General features: G+C 43.0%; 1 protein-coding gene across 1 annotated transcript in view; it reads left to right on the top strand.

Annotated features, from left to right (window-relative positions):
• The window catches only part of LOC112267143 (cadherin-22-like), a 278,383-nt gene that overhangs the window by 160,998 nt on the left and 91,150 nt on the right, over positions 1-26,235 (top strand). Inside the window, exon 2 of the mRNA XM_024445273.2 lies at positions 5,046-6,346. Within this exon, the coding sequence (XP_024301041.1) occupies positions 6,119-6,346 (228 nt within the window). The 5' untranslated portion in view covers positions 5,046-6,118. The remainder of the gene's footprint in view (positions 1-5,045; positions 6,347-26,235) is intronic.

The raw sequence follows: 26,235 nt of genomic DNA, 5'->3' as shown, positions 1-26,235 counted from the left end.
TGACAATTTGTCTTACTGTGGACTGATGAACATTAAGGCTTTTAGAGATACTTTTGTAACCCTTTCCAGCTTCATGCAAGTCAACAATTCTTAATCTTAGGTCGTCTGAGATCTATTTTGTTCGAGGCATGGTTCACATCAGGCAATGCTTCTTTTGTGAGTTTTTTTTTATAGGGCAGGGCAGCTCTAACCAACACCTCCAATCTCATCTCATTGATTGGAAAACTCATTAGCCTAGGGGTTCACATTCTTTTTCCTACACTGTGAATGTTAAAATGATGTATTCAATACAGAAAAGAAAAATACAATCATTTGTGTTATTAGTTTAAATCTTCTTTGGACATATTTTAAAGAGATATTAAAACGCCTTTTTAGTGTTGCTATTCCTTACGGTGCTTTTTTTAGTCTTTCGGTTGTTATTGTTATTCTTTTGTTTTTATCCTCTTATGTTTGTTCTGTAGTAAATATTTATGTTTTTATTTTCATAGTTTAAAAATAACGTTTTTTCCTAGGGTCTCCCGAGTGGCACAGCGGTCTAAGGCATGATCCCAGGCTGTGTCACAGCCGGCTGTGACCGAGAGACCCTTGAGGCGGAGCACAATTGTCCGGGTTAGAGGAGGGTTTGGCCGGCCGGGATGTCCTTGTCCCTTCGCGCTCTAGCGACTCCTTGTGGCGGTCCAGGCGCCTGCAACCTGACCCCGGTTGCCAGTTGTACGGTGTTTCCTCCGACACATTGGTGTGGCTGGCTTCCGAGTTAAGAAGTGAGAAATGCGGCTTGGCAGGGTCGTGTTTTGGAGGACGCATTGCTCTTGACCTTCAGCTCTCCTGAGTCTGTATGGTAGTTGCAGCGATGGGACAAGACTGTAACTACCAATTGGATATCACGAAAAAGGGGTAAAAGTACAACAACAACAAAAATGTTTCCTGTGATGCGCATTGCGTTGCATTCATGTCTGAAATGTGCTATATCAATAAAGCTTGATTTGCTTTTACGGATATACTTTTAAACTATTATGTCAAGTTTCAAATGGTTTGACCAGAGTTATAGTACTCCTGTGTGAGCATCATTGCTATCTTTTCCGCCTACTGAATTCTCAACCCACTCTTTGTCAATCCTGAACCAGACTACCCATTTAAAACTCCAGATAAAGCACAACCACGTAAACATTTCACTGCAAAGCAATGTTTTTGTTGTGGATGCTGCTTTTTGTGTTTTTTTCTCCCCGAAACTGGGGCCATGGAACCCAAGCAACTGTGACAAATTAGGATTTGAGATAACAAAATCTACTTTTTTTCTAAGCATAGCGAAGGGGATTTGACTCTGGCGGCAGAGCTCACTTGAATAAGCAGACTGTCTGAACTCCTCGTGGGTCCTGCTTTGATGATCACTTTCATCCATTGCATGGACAGTGTTGCAGATGCATATTCAAAACAAATAATATAAAAAACACAGGAGGGAGGATGGGAAGGGTATGTGTCAACCTCAGGCTATTAGTTTACAAATATAATCCCTCACCCCCCTTAGATTTTAATCAATTCTGTCTGTATTTCTTGCCCCCCTGAAATGACGAGCTGTTATAGGAGAAATGTGGTGATGTTGCAGTGATACTAGGACACAGCTCTGCTGTCACGTGTTTAAAGGGGAAATCTGCGGTGGCTACATTCATAAATTAATGATAAATATCCATAGATCTTTAAATAATATAACTTATAAATGCCTCATGAGCTGTTCAACTGTCGTACCACATCAGATCCCAAAATATAAGCTTATTTTACTCCAATGTTTGTAAACAATGTAAATATAAACAAACACTGTAGAGCCTGAAAACATGGTTAAAGGATAGATGTTTTGATATCATGAATGGTCAGTCCTTGCATCCATAGCTCTGTGGCGGGGTGCCTGCTTAGTTATTGTTTCAACTGCTGATTAGTTCTTTAAAGGAACCAACATGGTGGCCATTCATTTTTTACTCACTTGTTGGAACAGTAAACCTCAATCACTAGTTTACATTACAAGGACATTAACAGGGTGCAATTACTTGAGGGAGCACGATGAAGAGATTCAAAGAGGAGGAAAAAGAGATTGAGACAGACTGAGAGATGGGGTAATGCAGGGTGAGCGAAATAGATGGAAACATCTAAACATAAAAAGGGAATAAAGGAAGAGAAGGCCAGATGGCTATACAAATCTGAACAATTAAATAGTAGAATTGTGTAGAGAGTCAGGGTGTCACGCTCGTCCTCTTCTTCTGACGAGGAGTAGCAAGGATCGGACCAAAATGCAGCGTGGTACGTGTTCATGACGATATTTATTCAACTCAGAACACTAAAACAAAAATGACAACGAGAATGATACGAAATGAAACAGTCGTGTCTGGTGACATACACAAAGACAGAAAATAATCACCCACGAAACACAATAGAAAACAGGCTACCTAAATATGGTTCTCAATCAGGGACAACGATTAACAGCTGCCTCAGATTGAGAACCATACCAGGCCAAACACAGAAATAGCAAATCATAGAAAAACTAACATAGACAACCCACGCCCTGTCCATACTAAAACAAAGACATAATAAAATAACTAAGGTCAGAACGTGACACAGGGAGAGAAAGGGAGACACAGTGAGAGACATTGAAAAGAACAGGGCCCAACTGAGGTTACTGAGGAAAAGTGGGTATCTTAGTAAATTAGGAGAGACTACGAGAGTGGCAGACAGAAGGGTATAGAGAGTTAAAATGCAGAAAGACAACTATCAGGGTTTTAAAAACATAGAGAACAGAGAAATATTGGAAGTCATTGTACAAGTGGCATCAACACAACACAATTTAATTTTACTATACAGTTTTTGTTATTAAACTATTCCACTAAACCACAAAAAAACACATACTGTCAATAGCAGACACAAGCTATGAAATAAATGAACATCAATGGAAAAATAGCATCCTTTGTCTGCAGAGACAGAGAGAAGAAGAGATATGGAGTGATATTAGAGAAGAGAGGAGGAGATAGAGGGAGAGGTAGAAGAGTGGGAGAAGAGGAAGGAAAAGAGAAGGATGGGGAGGTGGAGACTGGGAGAGGAGGTGGAGATAGATATGGGAAGATGGAGACAGAGTGGGAGAAAGGGAGGTAGAGAGAGAGGGAGGAGACCATTTGGAAAAAGAGGAGGATGAGAAAGAGAGATCCAGAGAGAGAAAGCAAGAGCTGATGAAGAGATGGGTGTAATGGAGAGAATGTGGGAGAGGGGAGTGACTGAGATGGCCTGTCTCCCTGTCACTGGCCTCACCATGCCCATCACTTTGCAGTGATCCTTCTCCCAATCCGTCGTCTGCCGCTTGCCAGCTGACAGGGGGCCTACTCTGGGCACGGCCACTGATGAGAAGCAGCAGCCATGCTTTAAAATCAATCCACCACCCTAATATGTCACGAATGACTGCACAAGACTTGCCAATAGCTTTAGGGGTGGAAGAGATGACTTGTGACTGTACTGTATCGGCTAGCTAAATGGCTCCTTCTCGGAAGGGCATTCATTGACACAGCACTAATTAACCCTGGCTACTAGCAACAAACATCTTCTCTCGCTTGCTCTCTCAAACTCATTATGGTTGCATACTTTTTTTTACACCTAATTAAGAGTGAATGCATACGTACTTAATGAAATTCAGAGTGAGCTGGTAGTCTGGTTGCTGTTTTGAAATGACAAGCGGTTCGGAGTCGAGCAAATGTTTTGGTTTACAGAGCAACTTAAGAACTGTACCTTTACCCAGAAAAGTGTTTGATATCTTTTTGTCACCATTTCAAATTCTAAAATCCTGGTTGATAAAAAGTGAAGTGCTGTTTTGTCCATTGATGGTGCGTGTTTGACCCTGGTGTTTCCCCTCCCAGTTGTCAGGGTTTTCCCGTTGGATCAAACAGTCATGTTGCATTGTGACTTGATTAATCTTTGCCACTTCTTACTCTAAATGTCACATATGTCACAACCTTTTAACATCACAATGATTCATAGATGCGGGACAGAGCAGCAAACTGTCGCGCTATTACTCAGTGTTATATAAGATAGAACACGAAGCTATCAGAGCACAGCATTTCACAGCCAAAGACATGACAAAATCAAATGGAAAGCATGAGGCCAGAATTGGAAGAATCCATAACTGAAGTGCATCCAATAATTCAATGTGCAGTCTGTCATGAAGCCGTGCATTTTATTCAATTGGCCTGTATATCACACATGGGCATCTGATGATGTGAAGATACTGTGTGTTTACACTTCACAGATGTTGTACTTTGTATACAATATCTATATAAAAGTTATATTCTCCTTACAAAACGTAGTAATTGTTATTCATGGAATTTCGATTTCAGAATTCAGTATGTGTTCAGGAAGCATGTCTGATACCTACCTTGCTGCCCAAATACAACGCAAAGCCCTGTCTTAATCGCAATATCTTCCTCCATTGTTTGTTTGAAGTATTAGGGGGTTGTTGCCATGAGGGATTGAATTGATTGATTAATACTTTTATCCAATTAGTGTTCCCTCATGCAATTAATCAGCTGGCCAGGGTTAGGCCCACTTGGTTGGCCAGACTGAGGCAGACAGATGCTAGGGGCCTGACTCGTGATGAAGAACCATCCCCCTTTTTCTCTCTTGCCTCTATTCTTCTCCATCCTCCCCTCCACACACCTGGCGCGCGCTCCCCTCATACAGTACTGTGCCATCGCTCTTGTGCTTAGAGCACATTGTTTGGGTGCTTGCCGAACACAACAAATGGCAGGCTGAAAACACATTTTCATTATTGTGGCTCGAGTTGTGAAGAGCTAGATGAAAGTTGGCATGAAAAGACATGCATGTTTTGGAGAGATAATGAACGATAAATGAGTTGAGCTTTAGACATGTTTTGTGTTTGCAGTATGCATTTAAAGCATTTATACAATTTCATATATGATGGAAAACACTGCAGTGTAAAGCCCAGCCAGTGATAAATGCCTTTTGTTCTTCAGGAAAACGTGATGGTAACCTATACTTTTACTTCTTGTCTTTTTCAGGTTTTGCCATTACCTTCAGCACTTTATGGGGACCCTCTGTATGCCTGAATCATCCAGAAGAATTCTGGAATGGAATAAGATCTAAGCCAATGGAGTCCCATGAAGGATACTGTTCCCTAATACTGCAATGGAGTGAAAAGAGACGGTCGCTGGACCATACACAACCCTAGGGTCCTGGACCTAGAGAGACGCTTGTAATCTGTGGATCTGAGGACTCGAGTGTTCAAATGACCTGCATTTCTTTGAAATCCATTTTAATTTACAATAATAACTAAGAATTTTAGTGTCAATCAGCTCCAATAGTTTGGAGTTAGTGGTGAGATACCCAAGGTTTTTAGTAAGATTTTAACCTTGTTTTACCAGTTGCATCCCAAATTGACCTTGATAATGATACCAAGGCCATTTCAATGGTCCCACGATCTTCTACTCAAAGGAGCTTGTCCATTGCAGGATTTCCCAAATGAATGTGTTTGAATAATAAAAAAAAATACCATATATGGATTGAAATTGTCAATTTGAATTCTCAGGGAGTTTTGTATCAATATCAGGCCCACTCCCTTCAACGCCATACTTGTTTTAGAGATTGTGGAGCTGCCGTCAACGACGTGAAACTGTGCTACCCATAAAGCATATGGGAAAGCTAGTCTTGGAAATCTCGAATGGAGTTTTCCCTTGTACAGTACCAAAAGACATCTCTGTTACCAGAATGGATTTGATACCAGTGTAGACAGACAGTGGAGATAAGTCTGGAAAAACTCAATGGCGAAGATCACACGGGAAAGATAAGTCTGTTTTCAAAATGATTTGTCAAGTTTCTTCTGCAAAGAGAAAAAACATTCTGCAGTCTTTCTAAATTCACCGAATCATGGCGTGTCATGACATGCCCTGCATCCTGAGACGGAAATATTTAAGACAATTGAATACTCAAGAATCTTGTGAATGAATCCAAGAGTCCTAGAACAGAAATCTTGGTTGTCCTTGGTGTGTTTGTTCTTCAACATTGCTGGCTTGAGGACTCTTTTCACCTCTCCGGTAATCTCCGTCATATGTAGAGCCAATCAGGATTTTCCAAAATGGCTACCTGTTGGAGACTGGGAGCTTGTAGCCTGTTGGTGGCCCTTTGGCTTTTACATTGCTGTAGTTGTGGATGGTCAGAGACCACAAGGACTAATGGCGTGGCCAAGGGTGAAACGAAGGAGCAGGAGCTCATGTCCCATGAACGAGTGAAGAGAGGATGGGTGTGGAACCAGTTCTTTGTGGTGGAGGAGTACACAGGCACAGAACCACTCTACGTTGGAAAGGTAAGTCAACTATGTCTGAGAGATTTTCGTGTGTTTAGGGGGATAACACCAACATAGCAGTTGAAGTATTTGCTCAAAACATCACCAGACATCCTATCCTCATTCATATCTTACTTATGAGTTGATTGCGATTTGATTTGTATGACATGTTATGATTGGAAAGGATAAGATGGCAAAAGCGAAAGAAATAGGGATGGTGCTGGTAAATTGTTTCTGCATACCCATGATTGTCTGAATTCAGTCATTGGCAATTGATAATCATAAATTCATATATTAAACTCTAGTCTGAATGCTTTTCCTTATAAAGGCAGGAATTACCCCCAGGCCTCCCTGTCTGCCACTGTATTCTTTTTCTATTAGGAGACAGACTGTACTATCTATTCAGCCAGGATACATGATAGGCCTTAGCCAGGCCGATAGAGAGGACGAGCAGAGGAGAGAAAGAGGTTGGGGTGGGGCTTGAAGATAAAGAAACAGATGGACAGACACGCATACAGAGGGACAGCAAGACAGACAGAAAAAAAACAGACTGAGCATGAGAAAAGATGAGCTCAAAAGAATGAGAGGTGGAGAGAGAGGATTCATGCATTTCGAAGTGACTCATTACGGGAGAGTGTGGCGGGGCAAGCGAGGCACTGATATATAAACGCGGTAGAGGCATAGCAAGGGGGAGCGAAAGAGAGATGATTTTATTAATAAAATTACCCAGAGTTATTGCTGTCCATGAAGCCGGGGCACAAGCCAGGACTATTAATAGTAGCTCGGTGGTGATGTTGCCGGACTCATCCATCGCTAAGGATATCAAAAACTTTAATTAGAGCAATATAGGATTAAATACGGCCAGTGTGGGACAACTTCTTCTCGCCCAACTCAGCAAAGCTGCCAAGGCTGTCCTGCTGGCCATTAATCTGCTAATGAAATATTATTTTCACTAAATGGCCACTCACATCGCAATAAACTGGCAGCTTTGTTTGATACATTTGGGTAATGAATTTCCTTGGTCTTCTATGATCTGTCCGTCTGTCTGATTCCCCCCTTCTGCTAAGTTCAATATTTAAATTCTGAAAGCTATATTATCCCATTCAGTATTTATCTACAGTGTGTTGCCCATTTCCTGGTTTGAGACTAGATGGTAGTTCAGTCAAAACCCATGTCATATCAAATCAAATTTTATGGTCACATATACATGGTTAGCAGATGTTATTGCAAGTGTAGTGAAATGTTTATGCTTCTAGATCTGACAATGCAGAACTAACTAACAGGTAATATCTAACAATTCTCCAACAAAAGATAATATCTAACAAATTCCACAACAAAACATAATCCACACAATCTAGTAAAGGAATGGGATAAAAATATATAAGTATGAAATATATGGATAAGCAGTGACAGAGCGGCAAGATGCAATTGATAGTAAAGAATAGATAGTTAAGAATATAGTACACAGTATATACAGTGGGGGGGGGGGGAGTATTTTAGTCAGCCACCAATTGTGCAAGTTCTCCCACTTAAAAAGATGAGAGACCTGTAATTTTCATCATAATGAATTTATTTGCAAATTATGGTGGAAAATAAGTATTTGGTCACCTACAAACAAGCAAGATTTCTGGCTCTCACAGACCTGTAACTTCTTCTTTAAGAGGCTCCTCTGTCCTCCACTCGTTACCTGTATTAATGGCACCTGTTTGAACTTGTTATCAGTATAAAAGACAACTGTCCACAACCTCAAACAGTCACACTCCAAACTCCACTATGGCCAAGACCAAAGAGCTGTAGACCTGCACCAGGCTGGGAAGACTGAATCTGCATGAGGTAAGCAGCTTGGTTTGAAGAAATCAACTGTGGGAGCAATTATTAGGAAATGGAAGACATACAAAACCACTGATAATCTCCCTCGATCTGGGGCTCCACGCAATATCTCACCCCGCGGGGTCAAAATGATTACAAGAGCGGTGAGGAAAAATCCCAGAACCACACGGGGGGACCTAGTGAATGACCTGCAGAGAGCTGGGACCAAAGTAACAAAGCCTACCATCAGCAAAGGCATTGAAAATGAAACGTGGCTGGGTCTTTCAGCATGACACTGATCCCAAACACACCGCCCCGGCAACGAAGGAGTGGCTTCGTAAGAAGCATTTCAAGGTCCTGGAGTGGCCTAGCCAGTCTCCAGATCTCAACGCCATAGAAAATCTTTGGAGGGAGTTGAAAGTCTGTGTTGCCCAGCAACAGCCCCAAAACATCACTGCTCTAGAGTAGATCTGCATGGAGGAATGGGCCAAAATACCAGCAACAGTGTGTGAAAACCTTGTGAAGACTTACAGAAAATGTTTGACCTCTGTCATTGCAAACAAAGGGCATATAACAAAGTATTGAGAAACTTTTGTTATTGACCAAATACTTATTTTCCACCATAATTTGGAAATAAATTCATTTAAATTTCTACAACGTGATTTTCTGGATTTTTTTCTCTCATTTTGTCTGTCATAGTTGAAGTGTACCTATGATGAAAATACAGGCCTCTCTCATCTTTTTAAGTGGGAGAACTTGCACAATTGGTGGCTGACTAAATACATTTTTGCCCCACTGTACATATGAGATGAGTAATGCGAGATATGTAAACATTCTTATTGTGCCATTATTAAAGTGACTTGTGTTCCATTTAGTAAAGTGGCCAATGATATCAAGTCTCTAAGTAGGCAGCCGCCTCTCTGTGCTAGTGGTGGCTGTTTAACAATCTAATGGCCTTGAGATAGAAGCTGTTTTTCAATCTCCCTGTCCCAGCTTTGATGCACCTGTACTGACTTCACCTTCTGGATGGAAGCGGGGTGAACAGGCAGTGGCTTGGGTGGTTATTGTCCTTTATGATCTTTTTTGCCTTCCTTTGACATCAGGTGTTTTAGGTGTCCTGGAGGACAGGTAGTTTGACAGGATGCTCTCAATCGTGCACCTGTAAAAGTTAGTGAGGGTTTTCGGACAAGCCACATTTTTTCAGCCTCCTGAGGTTGAAGAGGCGCTGTTGCGCCGCCTTCATCATACTGTCTGTGTGCGTGGACCATTTCAATTTGTCAGTAATATGTACACCGAGGAACTTAGAACGTTCCACTTTCTCCACTGATCCTGTCGATGTGAATGGGGGGGGGTGTTCCAGGGAGTAGGAGTACAGGAGGGGGCTGAGAACATACCTTTGTGGGTCCCCAGTGTTGAGGATCAGCAGAGTGGAGATGTGGTTTACTACCTTCACCACCTGGTGGTGGCCCGTCAGGAAGTCCAGGACACAGTTGCACAGGGCTGGATCGAGGCCCAGGGTCTCAAGCTTAATGACGAGTTTGGAGGGTACTATGGTGTTGAATGGTAGTAAAGTTTTGAAAAACATATTTGTTATTCAAATTAAAAGCCCAATGAATACTCACCTTTGTGTAATAATTTAACTCTCACAGCTAGTGGGACATTTATTTTGAAGGCACATATAAATAACAACTGCACGAGGACAGACAGTGACTGACAGGCTGACACAGACGTCACAGTTACAAATAGTAGCTAGCTAGAAATTTCGCAAAACGAAAAGGAAAGTAGACAATGAATGTAGGGTGCTCCAGCAGGAGTGGACATCGAAATATTTATTTGTTGAGGTATCAGGGAAAGCTGTGTTCTTAGTGTGCAAAGAGAGCATCACTGTCATGAAAGACTACAACCTTGTTCCAACACTTCCAGACGAAGCATGCAGAGAAATATAGGAATATGTCTTCTGAGCAGAGGGCAAATGCATCGAAATAGTTGCTTTCTCAGTTGCAAAAGCAGCAAGGACTTTTCACAAAATGGTTCAGCAAACAACGGAATTGCGAGAGATAGCTATATACTGTCCCACAAAATTGCTAAACAAAGCAAGCCATTCGCTGAGGGCGAATTCATTAAAGAATATTTTATTGACTCTGCAGCAATACTTTGCCCCAACAAGAAAGAGCTGTTTGAAAATGTTTCCCTGTCAAGCCGAACAGTGACATGGCGTGTTGAGGACATTGCAGAGAATATGTAACAAAGGTTGAAAGACAAGGTAAAGGATTTCACCTATTTCTCCTTGGCCTGGATGAGAGCAGTGATGCACGTGACAGTTGTTGATATTCTTATGAGGCATAACCCCAGACTTTGAAATTACAGAGGAGTGTGCTTCAGTGCAGTCAATGAAGAGCACAACCATAGTGAAAGATTTATTGGAGGAGGTTAATAAGTGTGTGGCAAAGCTGGGACTGAGTTTTGACAAGTTATCCAGTGTGACCACTGATGGGTGCCCAAACTTGACATGAAAAAACGTTGGCCTTTTGAAAAGGATACAAGATGAAGTAGCTGAGCTGAACCCAGATCAGAAAATAATTCTCCTGAATTGTATTATTCATCAGGAGGTGCTATGGAAATGTGTAATGAAAATTAACCATGTTGTGGATACAGTCACTAAAGTGGGAAAATTCATAAGAGCAAAATCTTTAAACCGCAGGCAGTTTGTCTCACTGTTGGAAGAGACAGAGTCGGGTCATGCAGATCTCCCCTACCACACAAACGTGAGAGTTTGGGGAAGGTGCTTAAAAGGCTGTGGGACCTGAAGTCGGAGATTGCTGAGTTTTTGCAAATTAATGGAAAATATGTGGATTTCCCTCAACTGCAAGATAAAAAATGGTTGGCTGATTTTGCCTTCACCGTGGACATCATGGCCCTCATGAATGAACTGAATTCCAAACTACAAGGGAAGGGCCTTTTTTGCACATAAGATGTAGAGATTGTCAAAATCTCACCCACCCATCAGACTACTAGTCTGTTGCCTATCCGATGACCAGCGGGAGAAATATACATCGCTGCTGCGTGCTTTGAACAGTGAGTTCTTGTCATTTTGAGGATTTCAAAGTGATGGAAAATTACATATGGTTGGTTTCCTCTCCTTTCACCTTCAATGTGGACAATGCTCCCACTGACCTGCAACTTGAGCTTATCGATCTTCAGACCTATTCAAAACCATGTCACTGACGAGGTTCTATGTACAGTGGGGAGAACAAGTATTTGATACACTGCCGATTTAGCAGGTTTTCCTACTTACAAAGCATGTAGAGGTCTGTATTTTTTTTATCATAGGTACACTTCAACTGTGAGAGACGGAATCTAAAATAAAAATCCAGAAAATCACATTGTATGATTTTTAAGTAATTAATTTGCATTTTTTTTGCATGACATAAGTATTTGATCACCTACCAACCAGTAAGAATTCCGGCTCTCACAGACCTGTTAGTTTTTCTTTAAGAATCCATCCTGTTCTCCACTCATTACCTGTATTAACTGCACCTGCATGAACTCGTTACCTGTATAAAAGACACCTGTCCACACACTCAATCAAACAGACTCCAACCTCTCCACAATGGCCAAGACCAGAGAGCTGTGTAAGGACATCAGGGATTGTCACGAATCCCACCGAAGATGGTGCCTCTTCCTTTTCGGGCGGCGCTCCGCGGTCGTCGTCGCCGGCCTACTAGCTGCCATCGATTCCCTTTTTTGTTTATGTTAGTTTGGTCTGATTGGTTACACCTCTTTTGAGTTTAGTTTTGTTTGTGGGCTATTTAAGGGCACTAAGCCCACCGGCTATTGTGCGGGCTTGTTTTCTGTTCATGGTGTTGGATTATTTGTGGATTCTATTTTTCCGTTTAGTCCTGTTTGTTTGGACTGGTTATTTCATGCGCCCTTGTGTTTGGCATGTCCGTTTTCACTGTCTTTGGAATAAAGATCCACGTTCGGAACTAAACCTGCTCTCTGCGCCTGACTCCTCCACCCACTACTCCTAGAAGCCTTAACAGGGATAAAATTGTAGACCTACACAAGGCTGGGATGGGCTACAGGACAATAGGCAAGCAGCTTGGTGAGAAGGCAACAACTGTTGGCGCAATTATTAGAAAATGGAAGAAGTTCAAGATGACGGTCAATCACCCTCGGTCTGGTGCTCCATGCAAGATCTCACCTTGTGGGGCATCAATGATCATGAGGCAGGTGAGGGATCAGCCCAGAACTACACGGCAGGACCTGGTCAATGACCTGAAGAGAGCTGGGACCACAGTCACAAAGAAAACCATTAGTAACACACTACGCCGTCATGGATTAAAATCCTGTAGCGCACGCAAGGTCCCCCTGCTCAAGCCAGCGCATGTCCAGGCCCATCTGAAATTTGCCAATTACCATCTAGATGATCCAGAGGAGGAATGGGAGAAGGTCATGCTGTCTGATGAGACAAAAATAGCTTTTTGGTCTAAACTCCACTCGCCGTGTTTGGAGGAAGAAGAAGGATGAGTACAACCCCAAGAACACCATCCCAACCGTGAAGCATGGAGGTGGAAACATCATTCTTTGGGGATGCTTTTCTGCAAAGGGGACAGGACGACTGCACCGTATTGAGGGGAGGAGGGATGGAGCCATGTATCGCGAGATCTTGGCCAACAACCTCCTTCCCTCAATAAGAGCATTGAAGATGGGTCATGGCTGGGTCTTCCAGCATGACAACGACCCTAAACACACAGCCAGGGCAACTAAGGAGTGGCTCTGTAAGAAGCATCTCAAGGTCCTGGAGTGGCCTAGCCAGTCTCCAGACCTGAATCAATAGAGCATCTTTGGAGGGAGTTGAAAATCCGTATTGCCCAGCGACAGCCCCGAAACCTGAAGGATCTGGAGAAGGTCTGCATGGAGGTGTGGGCCAAAATCCCTGCTGCAGTGTGTGCAAACCTGGTCAAGAACTACAGGAAACGTATGATCTCTGTAATTGCAAACAAAGGTTTCTGTACCAAATATTAAGTTCTGCTTTTCTGATGTATCAAATACTTTTGTCATGCCATAAACTGCAAATGAATTACTTAAAAATCATACAATGTGATTTTATGGATTTTTGTTTTAGATTCAGTCTCTCACAGTTGAAGTATACCTATGATTAAAAAATACAGGCCTCTACATGCTTTGTAAGTAGGAAAACCTGCAAAATCAGCTGTGTATCAAATACTTGTTCTCTCCACTGTATCTCTCGATGAACAAAACTTTCTAAAGATTAGGAGATCATGCTCAAAAAATGTTTGTACTGTTTGGCTCAACCGATGTATGTGAACAGACATTTTCAGGGATGAAATAGAACAAGTCAAGGCACAGATCATCTCTTACCGACTCTCACCTCTCAGCGATCCTGCGCATAGTGACGTCATAAAATATACCTGACTTCACTGCTCTAGTCAATGCCCATCACACTGATTGAGTAGTTTAAATGCACTGTCGTGGCCAAAAGTTTTGAGAATTACACAAATATTAATTTTCACAAAGTTTGTTGCATCAGTGTCTTTAGATATGTTTGTCAGATGTTACTATGGAATACTGAAGTATACTTACAAGCATTTCATAAGTGTCAAAAGCTTTTAATGACAATTACATGAAGTTGATACAAAGAGTCAATATTTGCAGTGTTGACCCTTCTTTTTCAAGACGTCTGCAATCCGCCCTAGCATGCTGTCAATTACCTTCAGGGCCACATCCTGACTGATGGCAGCCCATTCTTGCATAATCAATGCTTGGAGTTTGTGGGTTTTTGTTTGTCCACCCGCCTCTTGAGGATTGACCACAAGTTCTCAATGGGATTAAGGTCTGTGGAGTTTCCTGGCCATGGACCCAAAATATTGATGTTTTGTTCCTCGAGCCACTTAGTTATCACTTTTGCCTCACCAAACTGTTCCTGGATGGTTGGTAGAAGTTGTTCTCTGAGGATGTGTTGGTACCATTCTTTATTCATGGCTGTGTTCTTAGGCAAAATTGTGAGTGAGCCCACTCCCTTGGCTGAGAAGCAAACCCACACATGAATGGTCTCAGGATGCTTTACTGTTGGCATGACACAGGACTGATGGTAGCACTCACTTTGTCTTTTCCGGACACGCTTTTTTCCGGATGCCCCAAACAATCGGAAGGGGATTCATCAGAGAAAATGACTTTACCCCAACTTTAGGAGACGGTCCTGGCGCTTGCTGGACTTTCTTGGGTGCCCTGAAGTCTTCTTCACAACAATTTATTTTTGAAATTCTTCAAAGTAGCCTTTTCCTTGATGACCCTTTTCCTTCTGTGTTTTGGGTTATTGTGCTGTTACATAACCCAACTTCTGTTGGTTTTCAATTGGTGGACAGACAGCTTTACATTCTCGTGCAAAATGTCTTGATAAACTTAGGAATTCATGTTTCTGTCGATGATAGCAAGCTGTCCAGGCTCTGAGGCACTAAAGCAGTCCCAAACCATGACCTCCCTCCACCATACTTTACAGTTGGGATGAGGTTTTGATGTTTGTATGCTGTGCCTTTTTTCCCCACACATAGTGTTGGGAGTTATTTCCTTCCAACTCAACTTTAGTTTCATCTGTCCACAGAATATTTTTCCAGTAGCGCTGTGGAACATCCAGGTGCTCTTTTGAACTTCAGACGTGCAGCAATGTTTTTTTTTGGAAGCAATGGGTTCTTCCATGGTGTCCTCCCATGAACAAGATTCTTGTTTAGTGTTTTACGTGTCGTAGACTCGTCAAAAGAGATGTTAGCATGTTAGAGATTTCTGTAAGTCTTTAGCTGACACCTCATTGAGCATTCTGCACTGTGCTCTTGCAGTCATCTTTGCAGGACGGCCACTCCTAGGGAGAGTAGCAACAGTGCTGAACTTTCTCCATTTATAAACAATTTGTCTTTCTGTGGACTGATGAACATCAATGCTTTTAGAGATACTTTTGTAACCCTTTCTAGCTTTATGCAAGTCAACAATTCTTAATCTTAGGTCTTCTAAGATCTCTTTTGTTCGAGGCATGGTTCACATCAGGCAATGCTTCTTGTGAATAGCAAACTCAAATTTTGTAAATGTTTTTTTTATAGGGCAGGGCATCCCTAACCAACATATCCAATCTCGTCTCATTGATTGGACTTCAGGTTAGCTGACTCCTGACTCCAATTAGCTTTTGGAGAAGTCATTAGCCATGGGGTTCACATACTTTTTCCAACCTACACTGTGAATGTTTAAATTATGTATTCAGTCAGTATAGACAAGAAAAATACAATAATTTGTGTGTTATTAGTTTAAGCACACTCTGTTTGTCCATTGTTGTGACTTAGATCAACATCAGCTCAAATTTAATGACAAACGTATGCAGAAATCCAGGTAATTCCAAGGGGTTCACATACCTTTTCTTGCCATAGACACCTGCTCGTCGAACATCTCATTCCAAAATCATGAGCATAAATATATGGATAGAAAAGGTGTGTACAGCAGTAGATATACACTATAAGGTGAGCCATGACTGGAATACAGTATACACATATAAAGTGGGTCAAATAGTATGCAAATATTGTTAAAGTTACCAGTGTTCAATGTATCTATACACATGGGGCAGCAGTCTCTAAGGTGTAGGGCAGAGTCTGCTAGATGGTAGCAGGGTGAACAGACTGTGGCTCAGGTGGCTGAGGTCCTTGATGATCTTCTTGGCCTTCCTATGACACTAGGTCCTGTAGACGACCTGTAGGGCAGGCATTGTGCCCCCAGTGATGCATTGGGCTGACCGCGCCGCCTGCTAGAGAGCCAACTGTTTGCGGGTGGTGCAGTTGCCGCACCAGGCGGTGATGCAGCCTGACAGAATGCATGTAGAAGTTTGTGAGGGTCTTAGAGGACATGCCAAATTTCTTCAGCCTCCTGAGGTTAAAGAGCTGCTGTTGCGCCTTCTTCACCACGGTGTCGGTGTGGTCAGACCATTTCAGGTCCTTGATGATGTGCACACCAAGTAACTTTAAGCTCCTCTGTGGCCCATTGATGTTGATGGGGGCTTGCTCTCTTTGCTGTCTCCTGTAGTCCACGATCAGCTCCTTCCTTTTTTAAGTTGAGGGAGAGGTTATTTCCTCAGCACCACTCTGCCAGGGCACTAACCTCCTTCCTGTAGACTGTCTCATTGTTGTTGGTGATCAGGCCTACCACTGTTGCATCGTCAGAAAACTTGATGATAGGGTTGTGGTCATGCCTAGCCACGCAGTCATGGGTGAACAGGGAGTACAGGAGGGGGCTGAGCACACAACCCTGGGGGACCCTCATGTTGAGGATCAGTGTGTTGGAGGTGTTGTTGCCTACACTCACCACCTGGGGGCAACCCGTCAGACGGTCTGGGACCCAGTAGGTTCAGGTCGAATGCTTACCTAATGTTGAAAGGGAAAGTTGTTCCAAGGTTTCCCATGCAGATTAATGCAAAGCAGAGATCTGAAAGTGTTAAGACTTAAGATTATTTAAAGAGCCATTTAAGATAGTTCCATGCCAATGCTGAACCTCATTCAGGAGGTAGAAGGTTACAGACATTGACTATGTCTGCGTTTACACAGGCAGCACAATCCTGATGTTTTGCCCAATTATTGGCCAAAGATCAAATCTGATTGGTCAAATAAACAGTTATTGGCAAAATATAAGAATTGTGCTGCCTGTGTAAACGCAGCCACAGAATCACATTCTAATTCTGTGGTTACAGGTACTTACAACTACCTGTACTTAGGATGCATTTGAACTCATTGTCAGCTAGAGGCATTCAGATACAATCGGACCATAATATATCTGAACCAAAGGTCTGGATACTTAGAATGATGAACCTTTTGTTTAAGGGTGAAAGAGAATTAAACCTTTTCCACCTTTATTGTAGTAGATATAGTAAAGTGTAATAGCAGGTTTCAAACCACTAAAAACTACCAGGTTTAAATATATTATAAACCAAGACAGTATTGTATTTCCTCTACTATATATTATTGATTGAGTGGTTGATTGATGGATGGATTGAATGATTCATTCATTCATTGATTTTTTTGTTGTTGTTGGTGCTTAGCCCATATTAGCTTACAAGACACTAGCCATCAAATTGTACACAAAACATAAAACAAAATGAAATGTTACATGTATAGATCATAGATGATAAAAGCATACTGTTTTGGTGACACAGCCTTTGTCTCAAGCTGTATTCATTTGTTTCATTGCAGATACAAGATGTGTTAGACTCAGTTAAACCCACACTCTGTGAGATGTGCATGCCACCAATCAGTGGGCCACCAACAAAAAACGTAAGCAATTGAGCGAATGCATTCCATGACATTGTCACATGGACTTCTGTTATATATCTGTTGTGATATATATGTAGTGCTCAAGGAATGTCTTGAAAGTTTGAGCAACACTTATTTTTGAAACATAATTTACATTATGATTTATTGCTACACATAATTTGCTTGCAAAGCCTCCTATGACAACAAATGCATAGACAAAAGAATCATTGTCCTTTTTTTGTTACGGCGATTGTACTGCACTAATATTATTACAAATCAGGTATTTTTCATGACATCTCCCAGACTGTGGCTTTAAGTTTCATTTAATATATCTCGATTTACAGAACAATAGATCAGAATAAAACAATTGAACGACTAAAAAGGGTTGAAACATGGGCAAACATGTAGTATGGACAACTTTGAATGTCATTGAGCTTTGCCTATTTACCAGACTGACCACATGTATAGTCCCGATTAAATTTGCATTATTTTCATTGACAGTATTTTGCTTTCTGATTGGCTGTGAAAGTTAAGTCATCTTTGACAACACATTTAATCGGTGTGTTGGAAGCAGTGGCGTCAGTTCAGCTAAACCAAGGGTATGGCAAAGTGGGTGGGGAGGATCCCTCCCCCAAGGGATTCTTTAGAAGTGTAAGGTCATTTGCTGCATTTCTACACAATTGAAAAACTCAAAAATGCTATTTGGTGACTAGCAAAAATTAAAACAAATGACCCCCGACATTACTTATCACCACAAAATTAGCTTTAATGGTCTGTTGAATGGCGTGCACAATGTTAACCATCACTCAACCTCGTCATATACATTGACTAATTTACTTATGGAACGGTGCATACTGTGCAACATGAAGTAGATGCACAATACACGCTATCAAGTCACAACAAGGCCGACTTCAAATGCTAACACATTTTCATACCAATTAGGGCTGTGATAATAACATTTTTGTAATATGTTTTCCCATGGCAAATATGAAAACACGAAGCTGACCTCACTCTTTGATCCTAATAGCATGGGAAATGAATACATGTGATTCTGGATGACAACATAATGTGCGTTTCCAACATTAGGACTGTTTTCCTGAAGAAGTTAAATCCTCTTCATGTTTTGTTTCCTTGCCACGAGTATCGCGATACTGGTATCGTCCCGGCCCTAATACCATAATATTAAACCAAAATTGCACTAGCCTACTGGGTGAATTAAAATATCAATTACAGCTATCACAATATATATTTTAATAGCAATAACATAGCTTTTGGTTTCGAATGGTCACCAAAACGTAGGTCTCCCCCACCTCCCAATCCCTAATTGGCTATCAGATTACAACAAGGCTTCTCTAGGAAGAAATGATAGAATCAGCCGTTGCCAATGAGATACACTGAAAAGACAATGTAAAAGAGGAATTATAAACTGGGTGGTTTGGGCCCTGAATGATGATTGGCTGAAAGCCATGGTATATCAGACCATATCAGACCATATAAAACGGGTATGACAAAACATTTATTTTTACTGCTCTATTTACGTTGGTAACCAGATTATAATAGCAATAAGGCACCTCTGGGCTTTGTGGTATATGCACAATATACCACGGCTAAGTGCTGTATCCAGGCACTCCGCAACAAGAACAGCCCTTAGCCGTGGTATATTGGCTGTATATCACACCCCCCCGGGCCTTATTGGTTAAATATAGCATGTATGTTAATAATAATTGTCCATAATTGTTATATGGATGTGTGTGTGTGTGTGTGTGTGTGTGTGTGTGTGTGAGTGGGTGTACAGTGTGTGTATATGTCTGTGCATATGAATGGTAGAGCGAAGGAGGGTGAATAGGAATATATCTAGGAGGGCGAGTGAGAATAGGTGAGCAGAGGCACAATGCCAATTCACTACACAAAATGTAGTATATCTGATCTCGTTGTTAACTTCAAATCAGCGGTCTCATTTGTAATGTCCTTCTGTAGGGTGGCTTGCCCTGAATCCAAAGTGACACCAGAGGTCTTCGTTTGCGTGCGGACCCCTACTTGGCAGGCAGTTCCATATCCCATCCACCCCTGCTCTTTCTCTGAGTCAGCCCTCAGCTTGCCCAGTTATGTATGTGTGAGACAGAGTGTAAGATAAAGAGAGGACGATAATGTGTGTGTAGTTGTGTCTGTGGGTTTGTGTGTGTGTTTGTGTGTATGTGTTTGTATGTGTGTGTTTGTGCATATGTGCGCGTGTGTTTTTGTCTGTGTGTGAGTGCCAGAATCTGTGTGTGTATGTGAGTATTTGCACAGTCAGTTTCAGTAATGGCCAGGGATATCAGTCCTCAGGATAAGACCCAGATGCAGACACCCCCCACTTCTAGGGACGCCACCTGGCATCCTACCCGGGCACATACCTGGTTGACCAGGGTGCCGGCGGTGGAACTCAGCGATGAGGGAGTCATCATACCAGGTAGTCCTGAGGCATGGTCCTAGGGCTCAGGTCCTCCGAGAGAAAGATAGAATTAGAGAGAGCATGCTTATATTCACACACGACACCGGATAAGACAGGAGAAGTACTCCAGATATAACAAACTGACCCTAGCTACCCGACACGTAAACTACTGCAGAATAAATACTGGAGGCTGAGACAGGAGGGGTCAGGAGACACTGTGGACCCATCTGATTCCAAAGCACAGCCCCCACACCATTAGAGGGATATCTTCAACCACCAACTTACCATCCTGAGACAAGGCCGAGTATAGCCCACAAAGATCTCCGCCACGGCACAACCCAAGGGGGGGCGCCAACCCAGACAGGAAGATCACGTCAGTGACTCAACCCACTCAAGTGACGCACCCCTCTTAGGGACGGCATGAAAGAGCACCAGTAAGCCAGTGACTCAGCCCCTGTAATAGGGTTAGAGGCAGAGAATCACAGTGGAGAGAGGGGAACCGGCCAGGCAGAGACAGCAAGGGCGGTTCGTTGCTCCAGAGCCTTTCCGTTCACCTTCACACTCCTGGGCCAGACTACACTCAATCATATGACCCACTGAAGAGATGAGTCTTCAGTAAAGACTTAAATGTTGAGACCGAGTTTGCGTCTCTCACATGGGTAGGCAGACCATTCCATACAAATTGAGCTCTATAGGAGAAAGCCCTGCCTCCAGCTGTTTGCTTAGAGAAATTCTAGGGACAATTAGGAGGCCTGCGTCTTTTGACCGTAGCTAACGTGTAGGTATGTACGGCAGGACCAAATCAGAGAAATAGGTAGGATCAAGCCCATGTAATGCTTTGTAGGTCAGCAGTAAAACCTTGAAATCATCCCTTGCCTTTAACAGGAAGCCAGTGTTGGGAGGCTAGCACTGGAGTAATATGATCACATTTTTTGGTTCTAGTCAGGATTCTAGCAGCCGTATTTAGCACTAACTGAAGTTTATTTAGTGCTTTATCCGGGTAGCCGGAAAGTAGAGCATTGCAGTAGTCTAACGTAGAAGTAACAAAAGCATGGATACATTTTTCTGCATCATTTTTGGACAGAAAGTTTCTGATTTTTGCAATGTTACGTAGATGGAAAAAAGCTGTACTTGAAACAGTCTTGATATGTTCGTCAAAAGAGAGATCAGGGTCCAGAGTCACGCCAAGGTCCTTCACATTTTTATTTGAGAAGACTGTACAACCATCAAGATTAATTGTCAGATTCAACAGAAGATCTCTTTGTTTCTTGGGACCTAGAACAAGCATCTCTGTTTTGTCTGAGTTTAAAAGTAGAAAGTTTGCAGCCATCCACTTCCTTATGTCTGAAACACAGGCTTCTAGTGAGGGCAATTTTGGGGCTTCACCATGTTTCATTGAAATGTACAGCTGTGTGTCATCCGCATAGCAGTGAAAGTTAACATGATATTTTCGAATGATATCCCCAAGAGGTAAAATATGTAGTGAAAACAATAGTGGTCCTAAAACGGAACATTGAGGAACACCGAAATGTACAGTTGATTTGTCAGAGGACAAACCATTCACAGAGACAAACTGATATCTTTCCGACAGATAACTTGTCCTGGTAGACCAATTTGGGTTTCCAATCTCTGGTGATGGTATCAAAAGCAGCACTAGGGTCTATTAGCAGAAGGACAGATGCAGAGCCTCGGTCTGAAGCCATTAAAAGGTCATTTACCACCTTCACATGTGCAGTCTCAGTGCTACAGCAGCTTTTTCTAAACATTTTGAGAGGAATGGAAGATTCGATATAGGCCGATAGTTTTTATATTCTCTTCCAGGTTACACCGACAGCGGCGGATAAGCATCTGTGCAGAGGATATGTTGACCTCTTGCTCCGGGAAGAGCGGGGGCTGATAACCCATGGAGCACTCGAAGGGCGAGAGCCCGGTGACGGAGCAGGGAAGGGTGTTCTGGGAGTAATCCACCCACATGAGTTGCTGGCCCCAGGTGGTGGAGTTGGCCGAGACGAGGCACTGAAGAGTTGTCTCCAGGTCCTGATTGACACACTCCGACTGGCCATTGGATTGGGTATGAAACCCGGAGGACAGGCTGGCCGACAACCCAATGAGTGTGTAGAATGCCTTCCAGAACCAGGACGAGAATGGAGGACCACTGTCGGAAACCATGTCCAACGGAAGTCCATGGATCCTGAAGACGTGGTGCACCATGAGCTGGGCTGAACGGTAGCTAAGTGAGGAGAATGAAATGGGCGGCTTTGGAAAACCTGTCCACCACTGTGAGGATAGTGGTGTTGCCATCAGATGGAGGGAGACCAGTGACTGTCCAGGACTATATGTGACCAGGGACGGTGAGGGACAGAAAGAGGTTGAAGGAGGCCAGCTGGAGCTTGCCGTGGAGTCTTGTTCTGAGCACAGACAGAGCAGGCGGCGCCGAACGCGGAGACGTCCGGAACCATGGTAGGCCACCAAAAGCTTTGTCGCACAAAGGCCAGGGTCCAACGGGAGCCAGGGTGGCAGGCAAGCCTTGAGGAATGAGCCCATTCCAGGGCCGGGGAGTGGGCAGCGTCTAGCCGGTTAGCCGGGCCCCCCCACCCGCTGTGCCTCACGGACCTGGATCTCTATTCGCCTGACGAGGGTAGCCGCCAGGCACGAGGTAGGAAAATGGTCTCGGGGTCCGAGGGTGTAGAAGCAGGGCAATCGGGAAGCCGGGGTGGCCTGGAGAGATGCATTGCTTACAGCGGTGTTACTGGGGGTCTGCGAGGCTACTGTCGTGGCCGACGGCCTCACAGATAATCCGTGGAATTGCTCCAGCAATGTATTCAAGGCACAGTCATGGCGTTCTGCCAAGGCATGGAATCCATCCATAAGACCTCGGAATAACTCCTCGTGTCTCCCAATGGTGGCTCCTTGGGAGGTGATGGCGCCGCGGAGCTGTTCCGAGTCTGCTGGGTCAGTCATGGCCAGTTCGTACTATCAGACCTTGGGATAAGACCCAGATGCAGACAGTTCGAAGTAACAAAAGTTTATTACAAGAACAGGGGCAGGCAAACAACAGGTCAAGGGCAGGCAGAGGTCAGTATTCCAGAGCAGAGTCCAAAAGGTTCAGAACGGCAGGCAGTTTCGGGATCAGGGCAGGCAGAGGTCAGTAATCCAGGGCAGTGTCACAAGGTACAGAATGGCAGCCAGGCTCAGGGTCAGGGCAGGCAGAATGGTCAAAACTGGGAATAGTAGAAAACAGGGCCTAGAGAGAAATATAGGAGTACAGGAAAAACGCTGGTAGGCTTGACGAGACAAGCACAAGACAGGTGAAACAGATCAGGGTGTGACAAGGCCAGGGGGTTTCACGCCAACCACGGTGCTTCAGGCTAACTCTTGACTCTTTCCTCACACAGCTTGGGTCTGGCACTCGCCTGCCTGTCTGCCTGACATTTTATGTAAACTAGTTGCTGAGGAAGCAGGCAACATAGAGCCCTATATGGTGCCATTCGGGACAAAGCTACTATTTCCCTCTGAGTGGGAGGTGACGTTATGAGTCATTGTTTTGTCCCAACTTTATATTTTGTGTGCCAAGTGCCAACACCATTGTTTTGATAAATACCTCTCCACCTCTTCTTTGTTCTTGACTGGAACGCTTACTGTTGGCCTAGTTGTGTCCCAAATGGCACCCTATTTAGTGCTGTACTTTTGATTGGGCTGGTCAACAGTTGTGCACTATATATGGAATAGTGTGCCATTTGGGACGCGAGCCTACTGTTTGGTTGCAGGGTTTTTTAGCTAGAAATGGCGTGTTGACATTGCTAATAGCTATGATTGCTAAGCAAATGAAGCCCTGGCTTTGACCTTTTGTTTGAAGTCCACAGCTTAGCCACGGCCCGAGTCACTCCACTGAGGACAGACTCACGGATGGACACATTGAGCCTGAAGGGGGGAAACGATCTGTCAAAAATATCTATATAATCACATTCGTGCTGCGTTGTTGCCACGTGTGCCTGGTCACCACAACATGTGTTGTGTTTGTTGGGAAAATGTCAAATGTTTCCGTATATGGTACCATACTGTGTGTGTGTGTGTGTGTGTGTGTGTGTGTGTGTGTGTGTGCGCGCGCATGACATTTGTGTGGGTGTTTGTATGCAAACAGTACGTGTGATCAGAGAGCAAATATCAAAGTACTGCATCTGGACTTTGATGATAGAAAACCCTTTACATTCACAGAACACATTACAGTAATCAGGCTCCCAAAAGATGTTTGTGTATGTGTTTGGATGATGCGCATGGCATCACTGTTGATTCTTGTCTCCGCGTCTACTCTACTAGTCTTGAAAGACTTGTGTAATTGCAGTAAGTTGACACAAGTTGATCAAAGACAGTGAGCAATAGAGAGACAGTCAGACAATGTGAAGGCAGGCAAAGGGAGAAGAGAGTCGTCCTTTTCCCGTCACATATCTCCAGATATTGGACAGCTTTCTACTGTATTTCTACTGTATGGGCTATTGAAGTTTATTTTATTATTGCTGAAATATTGATATCTGCAAAAATAGTATATTTTCTCTCGGAGTGTTCATTTATTTGACATGGGGACAATTCAAAATGAAAAAAAGAGTGGGAAGGCTGAAAGAAAAGGCAATATGAAGGCTGGGTTCTGCATTATTCCCCCATTTTACGCCAAATACCACAGCAACAGCGATCGAGTCCTGTATTTAATCAAGCCTTTATAAAATATTAACGCGGGAGATGGGCATTTTCTCCCTCAATTCCCACCTGTTTTCTGAGATGGGTCCTACTGACTATGGAGCCTGAGTCCTGCGTTCTAATTTCAGATAGGGAGGGAGTAGCAGTTTGGATGTGCAATGAAGCCAAAGGGTATATAGGGGACTGTTAGAATGCATTTTAATCACATTAATAGAAGTCTTGGCAGATTTATAAGGGCTCTTTAACTTCACTCTTTGGCCCCTACCTTGTTTGTGTTCATACCGCACCTTTAACGATCTATAGAAATGACTGATCTTCGAATTCAATGGGCCCCTATTCTGTGAAGGGCACGCCATGTGGGAATTGAGTTAATCATAGGTAGTGCTGCAGTGTCTTTTGTCATAGTCCATATGTTGACTGCCTTACTGGGAGGTGATGACTTCTCCTCTTCCCTCTTTCGCTGGCTGTGGAATAGGAACTTTGCTTCTTGATGACTAGATAGAACATCCTTGACATAAAAGAAAGAGAAAAGCCTTGACCATACTATAAAGGGCATAGTGTGAAGTGCTACAAATGTATATAATAAACTTGTTGGGATTGGCAGGTTCAAGGCTGTTTTAGAATCTGACATTTTGAACATGTCATGTTCTTTGAAGCATGGAATTGTTTATCGACTGTAGCTATGTAGAACTATCCCTCACTTTCTGTTAATCTTCTCTGATGTTGTTAAAGGTCCATTGCAGTCATGAATGTGATTTTCCTGTGTTTTATATATATTTCCACACTATTAGGTTGGAATAATACTGTGAAATTGTGAAAATGATGATAATGCCTGTTTAGTGCAAGAGCTGTTGAAAAGACTGCCTGAAATGTTGGCCTGCCCGGCGACATCACCAGGTGGTAAATTAGTTAATAGACCAATAAGAAATAGTTCCAAACCTCTCTGCCAATAACAGCTAGTTGTCAGTTTCCCCTTCCCTACTCAAACCTGTTATGGCTGCAACCCTTTGTTCTCAATTTCCACCTGAAGACATACCCAAATCTAACTGCCTGTAGCTCAGCCCCAGAGGCAAGGATACGCATATTCTTGGTATCATTTGAATGGAAACATTCTGAAGTTTGTGGAAATTGAGACTGATAACTTCAGGAATGGGTGAGCTACATGACATTTAGCATGAAGTCACCCAGGTGTCCCACACAAGTTGCCCAAATGTACCCAAGTGGCCGAATTGGTGAAATGACCTATACCTATATACAGCAGTGCAAATAACTATATACAACATATCAAAAAGCAATTCTAACACACACACACACACACACAAAAAAATGTTTGAAAAAATATTAGAAAATAAATATTTAAAAAAAAAAACTGTACACACCCCTTGGAAGTCCTCATCATAATATTTTGCTGCCTGTGCCATGTCCCATAGCAGTCTCTTTCTGATGTAAAGCAGAGGCAAACTGAACAAGTGGCGCAACGACGCCTCCATGCTGTGCCCTTTTGGCTCTGAGGCACAGTCATGCCTGCAGTAATGAACTGTGGCATATGAACACCACTGGGGGCACAGGTAGAGCGGGCAGCTTGGCACCGGGGCCTCCCAGTCGGAGTTGCTATCACTGTGAAAGAAAACATTAAAAAATATTTGTATTGTATGAGCCTTTTATCATCACATAAA

Source organism: Oncorhynchus tshawytscha, linkage group LG02, assembly GCF_018296145.1.
Source record: "Oncorhynchus tshawytscha isolate Ot180627B linkage group LG02, Otsh_v2.0, whole genome shotgun sequence".
Classification (NCBI taxonomy): Eukaryota; Metazoa; Chordata; class Actinopteri; order Salmoniformes; family Salmonidae; genus Oncorhynchus; species Oncorhynchus tshawytscha.
Note: the sequence above shows the minus strand (reverse complement) of the source record. Positions and strands in the feature narration are given on the sequence as shown.